Source organism: Chaetura pelagica, unplaced genomic scaffold (assembly GCF_000747805.2).
Source record: "Chaetura pelagica isolate M959 unplaced genomic scaffold, ChaPel_1.0 scaffold418, whole genome shotgun sequence".
NCBI lineage: Eukaryota > Metazoa > Chordata > Aves > Apodiformes > Apodidae > Chaetura > Chaetura pelagica.
Window position 1 is genome coordinate 569,709 of NW_009954232.1, and position 18,335 is coordinate 588,043.

Sequence of the window (18,335 nt, forward strand, 5' to 3'; positions counted from 1 at the left end):
GCCCAAAATGTGATTATTGTGGAGGGCAAAAAAAGGTAAGTAGGTTTGATTGCAGGCTGAGTTAGACTTGAATCCAGCTGAGCTTTAGACTGCTGGTTTCTGAAATGTTACCACAATCAAAATCTCTGAAGCCCATTTTTTTGCTTAACAGCTTCTAGAACGTGATGTTTTATCAAACAGCATTTAGGTAGAAAGAAATTAAGTATGCCTTTAGGTATTATATGTTCACTGTGGTTGTATTTGTCAAATTCTGTGTAATATCAATTTTTGCTTTTTCTGTCTCAAATTTGTATTCACTCAGGTGGATCACATTCCATTTTCTTTATTTTTAGGAAGCAATTTCAAAAAATAGGGCAGGCTTAAGCTGAGACAATTCATGCTTTCTATAACAAGCCTGAAGAATGGGAATCGAGTTCAAGATTTCTTGTGTGATTTAATGGTACCATATCCAAGTATGTTGTTGTTGGGATTTTTTTGCAGTGATTCAATCATTAAAACAACTAAAAAACCCTCTTGTTGCAGTGCGCTTAGACAGCATGCAGTAATGCTTCCAAATAGAGGAAGACTTACCTTTTAATATAGATAAGCCTGCACAAACTAATGCAGAAAGCTTAAAGGACTGGTGATAGTTCTTACTAAGGCATGTTAACAGAGGAGGGAGATGACATTGTTGTAAATGTTGGTTGAAGTACGGATTAATGGAGCTTTGTTTCTGTGTTAGGTGATTCTGTGTCTAAGAACGTAGGCTTGATGTGCACCTTGGTTTTAGATATAAAATACATCTTTGTAATGCACTTTTGCACATTCAGTTAAAAAACACCCGGAGCCTTCTGTCAGATACAGGGGAAACCCAGTGTTTTTAAGAAGTATGGCTGTGTTGATCCATCTTAAATAAAATTTTCACATTGTCATTGGACAGCTGTCACTTCTGTGATGAAATACAGCCTAGAAAATTTGCAGTAGTCCTCTCTTGTGCTGCTTGGTATGATGTACCTGTCATACAGTAGTGTGGAAGTGCACTTGCATGGGATGCATATCCCTGCTCCAAATTCACAGCTGGGGATTAGGAATGCTTTTGGTATGACAGCATGTCATGACACAGAATTAGGAAAAGGAAAAATTGTGGGAGAGAAGTACTGAATACTTTTTTTTTTTTTTTTTTTTTTTTTTTCCTGCGACTGACAGTGCTGCAAAAATATGCATGTGTATTTCCTTTCTCCCTGCCCCCACTTGCTTGCACTTGCTGGTTAGTTGCTGACTACCATTTAGTGGTTTCTAGATTATGTTGAACTAGAGTCACTTCAGCACGATCTTATCAGCACTTAAAAGAATAAAGTTCAAAATGTCACTGATTGTGAGTAAGTTACTGTGTGTTAGTTTTGTCACGGTAATTGTTCTTGTATATGCATTTATCTGTGAGACATGCAAGCTATGAATCACCGTGTCTTGAATACAAGCTTAAAGGCAAGGTACTAACAACAACTTTCCAGTAATTGCTCCAGCACTTGCTCTGTTACATGATTGTAAGATAATTCTGAAATACAAGTAAAGATGGACAGGGGGAAAAAAAGCATATCAGTAAATATAGCATATCTTCTGTGAAAGAACACCGTTAAGGGGCTTGCTTCCATGGTTAAAAGTAGTAATTTGAGTTACTCAGCATATTTCAGTCTTAAGAGGAAGCACTGACAGGCCAAAAATTAGATCAGTGGGAAGCATACTGTGTCCTTCATAGGGAATTAAAATGTATTATGCATGTTCATTGAAGGCCCAAAGATTATTTATTTTATGTATGTGAAGCAAAAATACCATTTACAAAAAAAATTGAATTTATCTAAAATAAATAAATGTAACGAAAGAAAAACTATTATGCAGTTATCTAGCCACATGTCCTTTAGTGACAGTTTTACTGTTAAAAATCCTTTTGTTTAAAATGACAGCTGTTGGCCCTTTATAATCATTATTTCATTGCTGCGGTAAATAATTCAGTTCTCTGCTCTCACCTCTGTTCATGACTTTTTTTTTCTTCATCTAATTAATCACAGTCTGTTGCATTATCAGGGCAAAAAAATCTTGAAAACTTGCCTTATCTTTAAAGGTGAATAAATCAGGTGTCATTTCTGTTAGGGAAGGAGTATACATAAATATGTTCTTATTTATTTATTTCACTAAATATAGTCTTTTTTTGTTTGACAGGATTTGTCTTTAGTGAATCTGAATCAACTGCATTAGAACAGTTTGAAGGTGGCCCTTGTGCAGTGATTGCACCTGTACAGGTAAGATGCATTTATTATAGGAATGGTTTCAAATTAGTAAGCCCAAAAGTTGTTCTTTTCTCTCTTAATGTGGAACTAAAATAAATAATTTTAAAAGTGCAGATCAGTTGTGTTTTGATTTCATAATTGCAGTGTGAGGAGACAGAAACCTCAGTAGAGATGGGCTGACTTTGAACTATAATTTTGCAGGAATGTATTTGTTTGAGGAAATGCTGCAGGTTGATCCAAGCAGACGTAACTTTAAAGTGGGGAATGCAGGATGAAGGAGAGAAATAAAAGATCAGATATGAATGTAATAATAATCCTTTCTCATTTCTTAAATTCCCTCTGCTTAAGAAGTGTAATATCTGTGTCACAATGGTTGCTTTAGCATATATTAGATATATTTGAAGTAATCAATATTCAAACCTAAGAAGATTCACTATGTAAGAAAAGACGAAATGTACTTCCAGAGAAAATGCTAGATAGCAGAAGAGTTGAATTATGTCAAGTGAATATATTTCACTTTGCCTAGGATTTCGCATGTGCTCCAGATTGGCTCAACCAACTGTGAGATTGATTTTTTTTTGTTTTCTTACACCATTGAATCTTTGTATCATTGTATCTGAGCGCATACACTGAAATGCTGGTCTTGGTCAATTCTGACTGCTGTGTAGATACATGACCTATAGTCTGGATCTGTTCTGCTAGAGCAGTTTGTCTAACCTGCAGCTGCTCTTCGTTCTCTTAGGGGCACCCTGCAAAGACAGGCAAAAATGGGCTAGATTGCTTTTTCTGGTAACCTGCTCTTGAATCCTCTTACACACAGATGAAATTCTGCAGTTATGTCTAGGTCTGAGTTGATGCCTTGTCCACTGATAGAGGAGACATACTAAAGTCAGTTAGCAGCATTAATCTGTTCATGAACTGGAAGGTATCTGGGTCAGACAACAGACATCATGTAATTGTTTGCATTTCTGGTGCATGTAATGCCATAGTCATAAAACCTCTGTGACAATTAGTGATAAACACTGATCCCACCAGAAGACTTGTACCACAGGAAAGGAGCTCTTATTTGTTTAGGTTGTAACCAATCAATAGAAACATTTTATTATCAGTCACGCTCTGAAACATGGATCTGCCTAGTTCTGTGGTCTTAAAACCACAGAGTTGTTTGGTCTCTGATCTTACAATTATGAGTCATTTATGTGGGGGGAGTAAAAAGAGTAAGGAATAGGACCACCTGGCTCCTTAAAGGCAGTTCCAAGTCTTTACCATATCAAGTGTTCTTGCAGACAGTGTTTTTCCAGGTATATGTATAATTCGACTTTCTTGAAATTGAGTAGTTAAAGCCTGTTTAAAAGTGACCTATGTTTCATCTAGGTGAGGAGGAGGGGATCAAATAGACCTTGCAGTGCCTACTGCTGCTGTGAATTACTACAAAAGTTGAACAACAGATCTGTGATGGGAGAAGAGGGCATAATTTTTTAATTACAGCATTAGTGTTAATGGAAACTAAAGCAGGGATATGGAGGTACATAGATTTTCTTTAATCCATGAGTTATGACTTGCAATGATTAAAAGAGGTGGGCTTTTTAACTACTAAACAGGTTTCTTCAAGTGACTAGGACTGTCTTGTAGTACTCATCAGTTACATAGCAAAATAATTGTGCTTCCATTACTGCAGTCCAAGGAGTCTGGAGATATTTATGTAAATACATACTCTGTGTTTGAAGCATACTTGAGGTTCAAAATCGATAATGTTGAACCTAGGTGTGAGGCTGCTTTTCTGGTTAGTTTGAATGGGAAAAATAAGTAAACGGTGCAGGCTCAGGGTCTCCTACTGAACGATGAGCAGCTAGAAATCCTTTTAATAACATGCAAAAATCCTTTGCTTGTGACGCAATGTAAAAGTTAGTATTGTCTTGTGTTTTAATATTATTTTATGCTTTGATAACAAAGGCATTCCTTTTGAAGAGGCTTTTTACCAGTGAAAAGTCTACTTGGAGACACTGTGCAGGTACTGAGACCTCTATTTTCTCTTTATTTTTTCCGGTTTAATTATTTGTAAAGTATGTCCTAGTACAAAAAATTTAAAGTGTTTTACACTTTATGTTTGTGTGCTGCCGTGCCATTTTACGGGGCATACAGTACGTATACTGCATGTTTCTAGACTCCCATTTGTGAGGTCGCTGCCTGTCCATAGTTCTGTATTTTGTAGTTACTTGATTAAAATGCATTACTAGGAAAGGGAATGGATTAAAAATCCATTAATAAACTTAATTATTTAGATAACATTAATGTATAAAAGAATGCTAGTGGGTTCTAAAATATATTGATTAGTAGCAATTTAACTCACATATGTTTCTGTTCTTTCAGAAGAGGAGCAGAAGAACCTTCTCTGTCATACATTATGTGATATTTTGGAAATGGCTTGCTCTGATAATTCTGAGTCATACTGCCTGGCAACATGGATAAGAGGAAAAACAACTGAAGAAACTGCTAGTATTTCTGAAAGTCCTGCAGAATCTAGTCACCAAGAGGAGCAACCTTGTAAGATGTATTTCTGTTCTAAATTGCTCATCACTTAGTGAAGTAATACATTGTTTTTGAGAGGCCTCTGCTCGTTACTATTGCTCAGATGGGGTTTTTGCCTTTGTGATTCCATTCGCAATAGGTAATTTTTGACTGTTGTAGTTACAGACATTATTTTTGTTGAATGTGCAGTCTATCACTGCAGTTCTGACATGCTTCCCCTGAATTTAACAATTTCCATAATTATTTAAATTTTATTTTGTAATTTATTTGGACCTGATATGTCTTTTATTTGGAAAAATCTACATACTTCCTAACACTGGAGGAATATTTTAACTTGTCACTTGTTGCTTTAGTTCAGAAGAGCTTTTGTAGGAAATTCTGCAAAACTTCAGCTGCTCTAAAAAATTCTGGATCTCCTGTTATGGAGATGTTGCCTTTTTGCCTTTGATTTTCTGCAGTACCAAAACAGCTTAATCAAATCACCTTATAGAAGATTAACAGAATTTTTTTGTAGGTTAGAATTTTTCAGTTACCTGCTTTTTGCAAATGTCTTGATTCCTTCATTACATACTGACATCAAGGATCTGGTGAACATCTCAGATAGGGCATCCAGTCATACCTAACTGCTGCTGAGCCAGTGACATCACAAGTTGATATGTGCGCACATGATTGTCTAGATGTGTATTAATCTTTTAATAGGAGATACCTGACATGTTAAAAGATAAGCTTCTTTATCTTTTACTTTTTGTTCCCAGTGTGTCCCTTAGGAATTATGAAAAACTTTTTACATGAGAACATGTTTTGTAAAGATGCCATGTGATCATTGAGATGTGTATTTATTAATCTTTCATTAGGAGATATCTAACATATTAAAAGATAAGCTTCTTTTTCTTTTAGTTTTTGTTCCCAATGTGTCCCTTAAGAAGTATGAAAATCTCTTCACATGAGAACATGCTTGTAGAGGTGCCATCTTTTGATGGAAGGAGTATGTTATTCGTCAGTTTGTGGCATAACTACAAAGTAAGAATTGTACAAGTAGATTTGTACGTGCGCAACTGGCTATAGCAATTAGTAGTGCTGGAGCTCTTTTATGTTACAAGTCATCTTCATCAGCTTCTATGAGATGCTTCATGTGCTCTAGATGGCTCAAAGGGTAATAACTGAAATGTAATTTAATTGAAAAAACAGGTTACGACATAAGAGTGCCGAAATGAGCTTTTAATTTTTTTTAATTAAGAGAAAGTATTAATCAGAAAGTGGTATCTATAGCTTTTCTATTACAAAAATTAAATATTTCCTTTGTGAGGTAATAATGCAGTTTTAACTTGAAGTTCCTAAATTCTGTGAATTTTCTAGTTATCTCTGAAGCTCTTGCTTATATGATGAAGTTTCCTTTGAAGAAAAGTGAAGTAAAGCCTAGTTATCAATAGACTTTTACTATCCAGTTTATTAATATATTGCTTTATTCTGACGACTTTTAGCTGTAGAAAATGTTCAGCAGAAAGGGTTTTTAAGTGCACACTCGATTAGTAATTACTCTCAACACTGACATTTAATGAACCATTCTATCATATATCTACATTTTTCATATTTCTGTTCAAGTCTACAAGTTCTGTCTTTTCCTTAATACCATGGAATGTGCTTAGGAAGAGCAGGATACATTTTACCATGAACAGTCTGCTTTTGCCATGCTAATCTCTTTCATTGTTTATATTCTATGTTCCCTACTAGACACTAAATGTACTTCTTGTATCTTCTCTACAGTTCAAACAGTATTTTACCTTATAATGCAGTACTCTTCTGGATTTAAGCTACATTTATTAGGGTTTAAGTTGTTTTTCTTTTCTGTCCTGCTGTTTTAATATAGCCTTTTTGCCTGTTTAGGCTTGGGACAAAAATGTGGAGAAGGAAATATTGCTAATAATGCAGAGTTCTGTTACTGCTAGTGTAAAGGAATAAAATACCTTTCTTGCTTGGCTGCTGTAATCAATAAGAACAGAAACAGGCATTGTAATAGTTGGTAGGACTTAAGAGATGGGTTATGTGCGTGGGGCAATATTACAGATAAAATTCCACATGGCAGGCTGCTGCTATTTGGTAATTTACTATGTAAATATATTTATAATAAAACCATGAAATATGATTAGACATAGCATGATAAGAGTATAATTTCAGAGTTTCTATGCAATTGCATTTCTCATACAGCTCATGTTCTATTGCCGTTTGTTCTTTTTCTCCCACTAAGCACTGTCTTTATTGGCCCTTGTTTGGGTTATGAATAGTTACACTTCTCTTTAGGATTTCTACTTCTTTCTCTTTGTTTCAAATAGTAGTTCTCTTACCATTTCACTCTGTTCTGTAGTAACAGAATGAAACTGTTATCCTGCTGTGTGAACAAAAGGTGGATTCGAGCACACTTACTGAATGCAATAGCGTTTTTCATCTGCTTTTGTGGTGTATACCAGTGACTTCTTGTTGGCCATGCATTGGCTGTAGTAGTGCAAGTTCCCAGGTTCAAAGATTGCTTTATATGATTTAGTCCCTCTAACTTTCTACTTACAAAAACATGGGTTCTTGGAGCAGGATTAGTTCCTGTAACATTTTCAGCAGTTTTTTTATATTTTAAAAAAATGTCTTAAAATGCATTTTAAGCCTAGTCCTTGGCTTGGTAACCTAATTTTAGCGATTCCTTGTAGTTTTTCAGAATACAAAAACTGACACTTTTAAGACTACTGCTGCTTTATTTCTGAAGTAAAAAATTAAAGTATACTATTGCTGCAGAATCAGTTGCATTTGCAGGTAGGCAAATCAAGTGTGTCTTTCAAAATACAATTAGAAAGGGCATAAAAAGCCCTTTCTGGAATTCTAGTGGGAAGAACTGATCAGGAGTAGTAGCCCTTAATGGCATCTGGTTTTTAATGAATTGTATACAGTCAAATAACTAGCTAGATGATCAGACATTCTCTAAATATTCAGCAGTAACTGGCCTTTGTCAGAAAGCAGATCCTTCTGTTTTGTGTATTTATTCTACTATGGATGTAGATGGCACTAAAGGCTGCTACAGCCTTAATATTTTAACGCCTACAGAATTTGGTAATTACAAAACTGACAAGTATACTTTTTGTTGGTAAAATAAAATTTTATTGTAAAAGTTCATTTTATCTCCATGATTTAGAAATGTTGCAAAGGGAACAAAGGTATAAAGCCTGTGTTGAACTTGGGAAGACACTAATGCTGTATTTTTTTCTGTCTTGGATGCAACACTTATTTGAATGGCTACTTGTACATTATTAAAAGAAAAGTATGAGAATTTATTTGAAAACAAGATGTATAATACTGTGTAGAATAATTACTCGTTTGTAATAAACAGGAATTAAAAGGGGGAAAAAAATCCTGAGAAATTTTGTTAACAGAAATGTGTATTTGAAGAAAAAATACAGCTTATCTACATGGATAAAATGATTCAAATAATCATGCTTGCTTTTCTAGGAAATAATACTTCTTGTTGACCTGCAAAATTATATCTACAGTATGCATATGCTTGATGACTTTGTGACAGCTATGTTTTGTACAAAACCAACAGCTTAGCATTTGACAGATATTTTAAAGTCTAAGCACTGTGGTGGCTTTTTGCTTTTAATGAATTGATTAGTCCAAATAGTCATGTTCACACTAATTTATATGGTGGAATCTTAATGTTGCAGTAAATTAGTTTATACTAATCAGTTAACAATTTAAAATGTCAAGGGAGGATTAAAAATTAAAAATATGATTACAGCTTGAAAGTATACTAGCTTGCTGTGTGTATCTTGTGTCATTTTTTTTTGCCATGTGTAGTGCTGAAAAGTGTCTCTTGTGTATAGCTGCCTTGGCTGTCGAAGAGCTTGGCTTTGAGCGATTTCATGCATTAATTCAGTAAGTAATATGTTGAAACATTTCAAATACTCTGTTTTGAAGTTTCACTAATATTCACAGCCCTGAAAGGAACTTTCTGTATGTTACACATCAGGTTAAACTTGGATTTCAAGTTTTGGTTTGGGGGTTTTGTTGGCTTGGGTTTTTTTGCATTTTACCATTTAAAATGGAGTATTATTTTGAGCATAAGCATTAGGTTTAATGATAAAAATGGAGCAATGTAATGTGCAAAATTGGCTGAATATCTTACGCATTTCAAGTATGCAAATGCATCTATTTAAGATTCACACTTAAAGATGTTACTGCTGAATTCTTTATACAGTCTCCTTCACAGGTGATTCTCTCTGAAATACTTTGTGCTATATATAATGAAAACAAAATTGTCATCTAGTAGTTTTCCTGATTTGAGACAACATAAGAAACATTTATTAAAATGTTGCATATGCAATACTGATTTTTCTTTCTGTTTTATTTTAGGGGTGTAAATACAGAGCTAATGCAATACTGATTTTTCTTTCATACTTTAAACACTGTTTTATTTTAGGGGTGTAAATACAGAGCTTAAAGTTCTAGTGAGTTTATCTTTAAAGGCAACAATCTTTTATTTTCAAAGTGAACAGTTGTAATCATTATACAAATAAGTCCCCAGAATAAAGAGCAACAGAATTTTAAAAAACACTTGAGATGGAAAATTTTACCAATTAGAACTCAAATAACTACTGATTATTTTATCAGTAGTAATTATAGTTTCTTTAAACCCATTGTCAAGAAGAAAGAATACAAAATTTTTGTAACCTTACCTGATCAAAACACTAATTTTTTGCCCCCCTACCTCTCCTCAGCCCCTTGATGTTTGGACATGTGGTACTTACTCCAGTTTTTCTCAGTCTTTCACACTGGAAGTGAATGCTCTGGCACATTCCTTCAGAGCATGATGAGTGATGGATTTTGGAATTGACTGCCTTGCATACCTTGTATACTCTATTAATAATGAAAGTTAGTTTAAAAACCTCAAGTGTTTGCCAGAGTAAACCTATCTATGGGTATATTTTTGCAGATGTGTTTCTTTTTTAAACAAGACTTTAATTACAGTAAGAAATCAAAAAGAAAATAATATACCTAAGTTTGTGTAAGATAAGCAGAGAGTGATTGATCTACTCAACAGAACTAATGTTTATGTTCTGAAAAGCAGTATTTAGCTCTAAATATCCCAAGAAATAGAAAGTGTGTTCTCTGAAATCTTGGTGGATCTCTTCCTTTCCTCTGTTTTTATTTGACTTTTTATAAACATATGATCACCTGGTGTTACCTTACCATTCAGGCAGCAACTACATAGTTTTCCAAATGTTCACATGCCACTTGTGGTTTTGAAAATTTTGATTTTTCCAAAGCTAGAGTCAAACAAAATCAAATTCTTATGGGAAATAATTACTTTGAAAACTTGACAGATAGTCTTACCTGGTTAAGCGGAAGTTTTTTTTCTACACTGGCTATGGATTGAATGTCTTTCAGAACATTATATATTGCAAACATTATCCCAATTTCAGTAACAGTGTTTTATACCAGTATAACCAGTGTTTTACTGGTTCAAGCCACTCAACTTTCCAACAAGCTTATGTATCTTTATGGTTGGTGTTTGCATACAAAAAATGTTTATTTTTGCATATTGCCCCAGAATTATTTATGTTGTTTTGATGGGTAAATAATAATGACCTTGTGGCAGTTAGAGTAACTCCAGAACAGCTGCTGTGTTCTTCTGTATATAACAAAACTTCTACTCTGCTTTTACCTGGATGTTTTCACATTGAGTATTAATAGTTCTTGTTTCTATTTTAAGACACTATTCTAATCCTTAATAAAATACATTCTCCTTTTTTTTAATATTTTTTTTTGTCTTTAGTAAACGAGCATTTAAGAGCTTCCCTGAACTGAAGGATGCTGTTTGGGATCAATATTCAGTGTGGCCAAACAGATTTGGAGTATTGCTCTTTCTGTATTCTGTGATACTGACAAAGGTTTGTGGGTTGTTGAATATTTTTTGTTTGTTTTGTTTCTTTGTTAAGAGAATGTGACTATGTAACACTTTTTCTGTAAAAGGTGAGCACTCAACTCAACTGGTAAACTAAGTCAAATTAGATAAATAGGTGGAATGGTATCCACATTCATGTTGAAGTACATTGCCAGAATAAAAACTTCGTTCTATGTTCCTGCCATCTCTTGTCAAGAGAAAGTGTGTTTAGGTATCAATTAATATAAGCACATCAGCCTCCTCATGTTTTACTGTTGCATTCTGTTGTTGTAGATGTTGCAAAAATGTTTGTAATTGTTCTGCAGGGTATTGAAAACATAAAAAATGAAATAGAAGATGCAACTGAGCCATTGATAGATCCTGTTTACGGTCATGGAAGGTAAGCTGCAAAATGTGGTTACTATGACTTAGAATAAATTAGTGGGCTAATTTTTTACTCTTCTGTAACTGGTCATTCTTTTAGAAAATTATTACATTACATTAGTACAAAGATTCAATTATAATTTTATAATAGCTAAAACCAACACTTAACATAGCATGCCTTTTCTGCTGCTTATTCCATCTAGTGCATCAGTTCTGAGGAAATACTTCTGTTACTGCTGAATTTTCAGCAGAATCGTTCTCAGATTCAGGGCTATGTTTTTATATCAAACTGGTTGAAAAAGTGGAGATCATATTAGCATTGTTAAATTACAAATATGCACTGATTAAAGAAATATAGTTTGAAGAGTATCTCCTTAGCTGTCTGGGTAACACAATTTTTTCATTTGTTAGAGAGAACCACTTTTTCAAAAATAAATTGTATCTCCCTTTTAATTGGCTATTTCTTTCTGTTATATAGCCAAAGTTTGATTAACCTCCTTTTGACGGGACATGCTGTTTCTAATGTGTGGGATGGAGACAGAGAATGTTCAGGAATGAGTAAGTTGATTCTAGCTTATGCTTGTTCGTAATACTTATGTACAATGAGATGCTGACCAGTGGATTTGGAATATGCTCTATTTCTGTTTTGATAGTCTCCTTCTTTGCTGTCCTTTGATTGAAGCAAACTTCAAGTGGAAATAAAACACACTTGCACAAGATATCTGATGTTAATATCAGTGAATACAAAGTTGTCAGCTACAGCTTGAAATTATAAGGTATCTTATGACCTGGGTGATGGGAGTGCAGTCTCTGCAAGTTTTAAAGGTTGGTCAACACATCAGGTTAGAGAAATGGACTGATAGGAACCTCATGAAATTCATGAAAATCCAGCATCAGGAATGGAATAAGCCCATGCAAGAGCACAGGGCAGCACTGGCTGGCTAGGAAGCAGCTTTGTAGAAGAGGACCCAAGGTCCTTGTGGGCAGTTGCACATGAGTCTTCTGGCAAAGAAGGCCAGCTGCATCTTGGGCTACATGAGAAGTGTAGACAGCAGGTGGAGGAAAGTGATGGTTATTGTCCTCTAATTGGCCCTTGTGGCACCACCTCTGAGAATACTGAACTCTTTGCATAGAGTAATATTCCATATTTAGGTTTTGAGTAAATTCTACCATAAAAAGCCAGAACCAGAACTCCCATAGAAACATATGTCTTTCTTTGGGGCAAGAGGAGGAGTGGAAAATAATTCATCTTAAGAATCTGCTATTATGTGTCCTGATGGTTTTTTATCAGTTGAGTAATTGCACTTACCTCCTGTTTGGAGCCTGCCATTTTCAAGTCCTTGAGATAATTATAATAAAACCCAGTTTATTCACTGTCTTAACTCTATAATCAGTATCTGTTACAAAGTTATTTGTGTAGACTCTTAAGAAAGAAAGACAAAGAACAGCTTGTCTGTTCACAAGCTCCTGGGCAAAACTGAATATTGGATACATTGCCACATGTTCTTTACCAATCTTTTTCTCGATTTTTCTTTTCTCCTTCAACCATTTCTCCTGTGTTTTGACTCTCTTTAGCTGTAACCTTCAACATCCTTTCCACCAATGTGGTGAATTTTTATGAAGGAGGGCTGCAGGTGTCAAAATAACAGGAACTGAATGTGTTTGGTGACTATTTTCTGAAGTTTTCTTTATTTATGTTTTTATGGTTTGGTTGCTTGCTTCCTTTGGTCAAGCAACTACAAATTGAAGGGGTCAACATTAGCATTGTACAGAGCTGATTGTCTGTGCTGCTTGATTTTTCCTTGTAAACATAAGAGAAAGTGATTTCACGTACTTCCATGACTAGGTGTAATCAGTAGGTGAACTTCTGAAACTGAAGGGCAAGGTATCCCTTGGCACAAGGGAAAGGTGGTGCTAAGGAACTGCAGAAAGCAATGGATGTGGTTTGGTTTGTGGTTTATTTGCAGGGGCAGCAAGGAAGCTACAGCAAGAAGATTCAGCCACAATGCAGGAACAGGAAAAATGCTAGATAGCTGATGCTATGAACATAAATATGTTTACGAAATAGAATTTTCAAAATGGCACTTGCCTTACATTTTTATTCAGAAGTCACAGAAAGCCACTTTACCTCTTGTTCAGCTGTTTAGATACACCATCTTTAATTAATATCTAAATCTTTAAAATTCTTTTAAAACCATTTTGAAGTTACTGTAAGTTATTTTATCAGTGGCAAAGAACATACTGAATTGCAAACTTGAGGAATTTCCAGATAGTTTGCAGATTATACTTAGGGCTCTGACTCTTACATTATCACACACTTTTCAAATAGTATAGGATTTATTAACTGGGATTATTCTTGGCCACCATTGGTACAAATACCAGTGAAATTATCCTGATTCTTTAACTATCTACATATTCCTCTTTAAAACTTTCTTCTTATTCGAATCTTTTGAACAGTTATCCACAGCGGGGAGATATACAGAGGTAGATTTTTTTTTCCTTCTGCTTTTTCATAGACTTTCATTTTTACATGAAGTATATAAATTTAATAAGAAGACAAATAATGCTGTAATTATGTTTTCTTCGTGCCAAGCATTGGTGTTTCATATTGTCACTAGGTGGCAGCAATCTGATACGGTTGGGGACGATGTCATTACGTTTTAAAGCCTTCGTTATTTTGACCGAGTTTTTTATAAAGGCGCCTGTTTTCTCCCTTTTTAGAAATCTGAGTACTTTGCAAAAGTACTTTGAAAAAAGAACTGACCAACTTTCTGACAAGGTGCATGCATATTCATTTTCTTAGATGCTCCTTGGTGTTATCAGATCTCTTCCAGTGATGGGTATTTTTTCTGTGGGGTGAGGATATTCACAGGGATGAACTTTGATTTAGGGCAGCTAGTCTCCCCTTGTTTCCTTATAATTCATCTGAGAACAATGATTTGCTTTTGTGTGTGTCTTCTCTGTTGACTAATTCTGAAGGAGGCATGGGTGGACCAGTGACTGAAGGCTAAAGTTAACCTAATAGCTTTCAGATACACTATTGATGTTGCTTGATATTGGATATAACCTGGACCAGGTTGCCCAGGGAAGTTGAGGATTCCTCGTCCCTAGAAGTGTTCAAGGGCAGGCTGGATGGGGCTTTGACCAACCTGATCCGTGAAAGGTGTCCCTGCCCATGGCAGGGGGATTGGAATTAGATGATCTTTAAGGTCCCTTCCAACACAGACCATTCTGTTATTCTGTGATTATATGATAAAGACATTGTATATAAATTATATATATAACATAACATATATATATAACATATATATATATATGTTATATAACATATATATATATAACATATACATATATATAACATATATATATAACATTGTTATACTTGAATTGTCAATGTTTAAAAATGTGGTTGAGAATTAGGGTTTTAGAAGCAATTTTCAAATACAAAAGTCAACATTCTCTGAAAAAAAGGAAATGCAGATCTTATTAAATTTGTCATGGTGCATGTTCTCATGTTTATTTGCAGAATCAGGTATGTGCTGCTCTTTGTTTAGATAATGTTCAGGGACCTAGCAGAGCTGTTTCAAGTACTTGTACTGTTGAGGATATGTATGTGTAAGCCCAGAGCTTCTTCAAATACTATGATTATAACTAGTTTCTAAGTCTGTATTTTGGAGAACCTTCTCATTCTTTATTGGAGAGCCTCAAATAAGGCCTGTAAGTGCTCCTCCAATCAGTAGTACATAAATATTTAAGCTACTGCTGACAGCTGTGTGTGAGAGCTGTATGGTACATTCTGTGGAAGTCTGCAAAAAATCAAATTAAGTGAATGCTTTCTTTCCTACTAACAGAACTATTATTTGCAAAAATTATGTTATATTATTCAGAATGTGAAATTATTAAGATAAATATAGGTAGGGAACTCTTGAAAAAAAAAAGGAAGGAAAATAAAGTGTGTATCTGCATATATACTTTTTTCTGTTCAAGATAACTTTGTCTTAAGTTTTTCTGAGAAAAAAATGTGTCAGTTTTAAGTACTTCATCACCTAATAAATGCAAAAACTTTTGAAAAAAAGCTATCAACAGTAAACTTTTTAAACCATGCATTTGGCTGGTCTTATTTTGTAGAGAGAGAAATTATTAAACCTTTGTTGTTTTTGACTGCACCTTGATGGTTTGCCATTGTTGCCAAAACTGCATGACTTCTAAACTTGTTCTTACTTGATCAACTTAGAAAGTAAGAAAAAATGGCTTAAAAGAGGCTTTGCAGATTTTTTCTTGAATACATTTTTTGTTTTGTTTTGAACAGAACTTCTTGGTATACATAAACAGGCAACAGTAGGCTTTTTGACATTGATGGAATCTCTAAGATATTGTAAGGTAAGCTATCTTATGCATAATTTAGAATTTTTCTTCCATTAAGGTGTAGTGGGTTTCTTTGACAATATTACTAAAAGCTTCATGTCACAATTGGAGACATTAAAGGACTTTTAAAGTATGTTCAACTTCTAATTACAACTGAGAGTATTATTATATTAAACCAGATATTTAATAAAATTGTTAAATGTGTCTTCTTGAATAAATGTTGTTTGATGCTATTTAAATTATAACTTTATTGCACCTACTCAATATAGCTGGTTAGAAGCATATGTTTTTACTAAAATAAAGTATAATGCAAGTTATGTGGATAGTTATAAAATTGTAAAGTCTCAAAGTGACTTCCTATTTTGAATGTTGCAGTTTTGTTGGGTTTTTTTTATGCTATCACTGTCTTCCATTTAAAATAAGTAGCCATAATAAAATGGTAAAACTACTAGTAAGAAAATATACTCTGAATGTAAAATGTTCAAGATCTAAAAGTTACCTTATGTATTAATTTGTGAATATCTGAAAGTAAGTGAAGCACAACCTAATCCATATAATTACTTCCTGTTGTGACACGGTTTGTTATTTAAGGTTTTTATTTGTAAAACTTTGTACTTTACAAATACTGCTTTTGAAACAGCATTAATACTCCTATTTTCAACAGACTTTTTTGTTATTCTTTACTTCCTTTTCAATCTCTATCAGATTCCTTTAATTTATGTCAGTCTTAGAGAGGATTATGTAGTTTGCAGAATGTTCGTGTATTGACTTATAACTAACTGTCCCTTCATTTATTACATAAGCATTGATTCTGAATTGATTAATCCAAAACCAGCTAGTAAGTCAAGTGGATTTAGGCTTCATTTAGCATCTGATTATAGTATTGTTAAGTGCAGGAGTACTTACTTGTGTGCAGCATTTGAAGCATGTGTCCAAGGTTGGAATAAGGTACATTATTGATGCCACTTTCTCACTGATGTCTTATTTCAGCTAACTATCATAAGCTATATTGTTTTCCAAGTCAAATGGGAATCAGTAATCAAAATTAGATTCTAAGTTATATTATTGAATGTTTTATATTAGTTTTCAGAGCAATTGGGACTTCACTAACTGGATTGTCATTAACTTGATCACTAACTAGGTGTGTTTTTTGGGTTTCCTTTGTGGTTTTGATTTTGTTTTGCTTTTTTAGGTTGGTTCATATTTGAAGTCTCCAAAATTTCCCATTTGGATACTTGGCAGTGAAACACACCTCACAGTCTTTTTTGCCAAGGTATGTTAGATTTGATTTTTGGTAACCTCAGGCAGCTAGGTACCACATAAATTCATAATTCATATCTTGCTACAAGGTGATTTTCATGTGGCTTTAGTGTAAAATTGTAGTCACTAAGCCTTCCCCTGAAGAAAGATTTGTGTAAATGATTTAATGCCATCAAATAAAATGTCGTGAAGTCTTTTGGTTTGAGCTTAGTTTATTGGGCTTGGGGAAGGGTTTGCTTTAGAGCACCATAACTGGGATAAGGATTGTCTTAAACTTCTATAGTGCAAGAGAGATATAAAGAGGAAGTTGTTATATGTAGGTGCCAGTTAGTCGTTTAATCTTCCTGACAGTATTTTTGCAATTTTTAATCTACAATCATAGGTTTTTCTTCTAGATTAAAAAAACTTATCAGGACTGTTATGATAATTCCTTATATTCTTTTAGGGATACACTGTAGTTTGTGGAACATATAAAATGCTTTTGAGATGAGTTCTCAGTTTAACATCTTAGACCAAATTTTACGACAGGATTTCTATTACTTTAGTTGAAGATTTTAAGCTATTGTCCTTTTTTTTTATTTTATAGAACACTTGTTTCAAATTAAATATGTTTATGGAATATGCTTACTAGTATATTTATTACTACTTATTAGTAATGAACTTTCCTGTACTTAATATTTTACACATTAATATTTTAGGTATAAATCTTGAAAATAAGTGCAAGACGATATTGCACAGTTAAAGCCATAATTTCTTTAGCTTTTGAATTTCTCTAGAAAAACTTTGGCCTAATCTTTAAAAAGAGGACACAAAAAAGTAAGAAATTTTTCTCAGAAAAACAAGCTGACCAACCCCTAACAATATATTGGAAGCTTATGTCTAGCAGTATTTCTTTACCTTTAAACTTAAATTTAAAAATCCTTTAAATTAATTAGTCCATATTGCACACGGAATATTTTTTTTCAGATTCTGTTGCAAATTCTACACTAGAGCTTCTCTGAATTCTTTGTGTCTGATAAATGCTCACTCTTCCCTACTCCATGGTAATAGAAAAATCCTTATCCTCCTTTGGATGTTTTTTCCTTCTACCTTACTCTCTCCCCTAACAGGCTTTCCTTAAAAAGTTATTTTTATTTCAATTTTGAATTTTTATCCACAATTTTTCTGAATTATACCATCTAAGTTACTTCCTTGTTATGTGGATTGCAGTATGATGCAAATAGGCATAATTACTCTGGTATACAAGTCAAGTGTACTAGTCCAGAATGTTATTACATTCTAATGTTTAGTGTATACAGTGACCATTTCCAGGTAGAAATAATTTCTAATGCTCTTTCTTTTAGGATGTTGAGAGCTGTTTGCTGATTTTTTTTAAGTAACTGGGCATCAACATCTCATGCCTCCAATATCGCTTGATTTGTTGCTCTTTCTTCACTGAACTCCACTTAGGCTGTGAAAAACTTCTGTTTTTCCTTGGTATCTTAGGAACTAAAAAGTCTGAAAAGGAAGCAATATGGCCTTGTCAAAGAATTTCCCATATTTTTTCTGTGGGAAAAGAAGTAGGGCCTAAGGGTGTATAAAAGTTTCAAGAGTCCTTGAATATTTACATT

General features: G+C 34.0%; 1 protein-coding gene across 1 annotated transcript in view; it reads left to right on the top strand.

Moving 5' to 3' along the window:
- The first annotated feature begins 436 nt into the window (after positions 1–436).
- The window catches only part of FAM188A (family with sequence similarity 188, member A), a 38,977-nt gene continuing 21,078 nt past the window's right edge, over positions 437–18,335 (top strand). Inside the window, exons 1-10 of the mRNA XM_010003610.1 lie at positions 437–452; positions 2,197–2,276; positions 4,218–4,275; positions 4,635–4,808; positions 8,657–8,708; positions 10,609–10,723; positions 11,043–11,116; positions 11,579–11,658; positions 15,410–15,480; positions 16,658–16,738. Of these exons, the coding sequence (XP_010001912.1) occupies positions 437–452; positions 2,197–2,276; positions 4,218–4,275; positions 4,635–4,808; positions 8,657–8,708; positions 10,609–10,723; positions 11,043–11,116; positions 11,579–11,658; positions 15,410–15,480; positions 16,658–16,738 (801 nt within the window). The remainder of the gene's footprint in view (positions 453–2,196; positions 2,277–4,217; positions 4,276–4,634; positions 4,809–8,656; positions 8,709–10,608; positions 10,724–11,042; positions 11,117–11,578; positions 11,659–15,409; positions 15,481–16,657; positions 16,739–18,335) is intronic.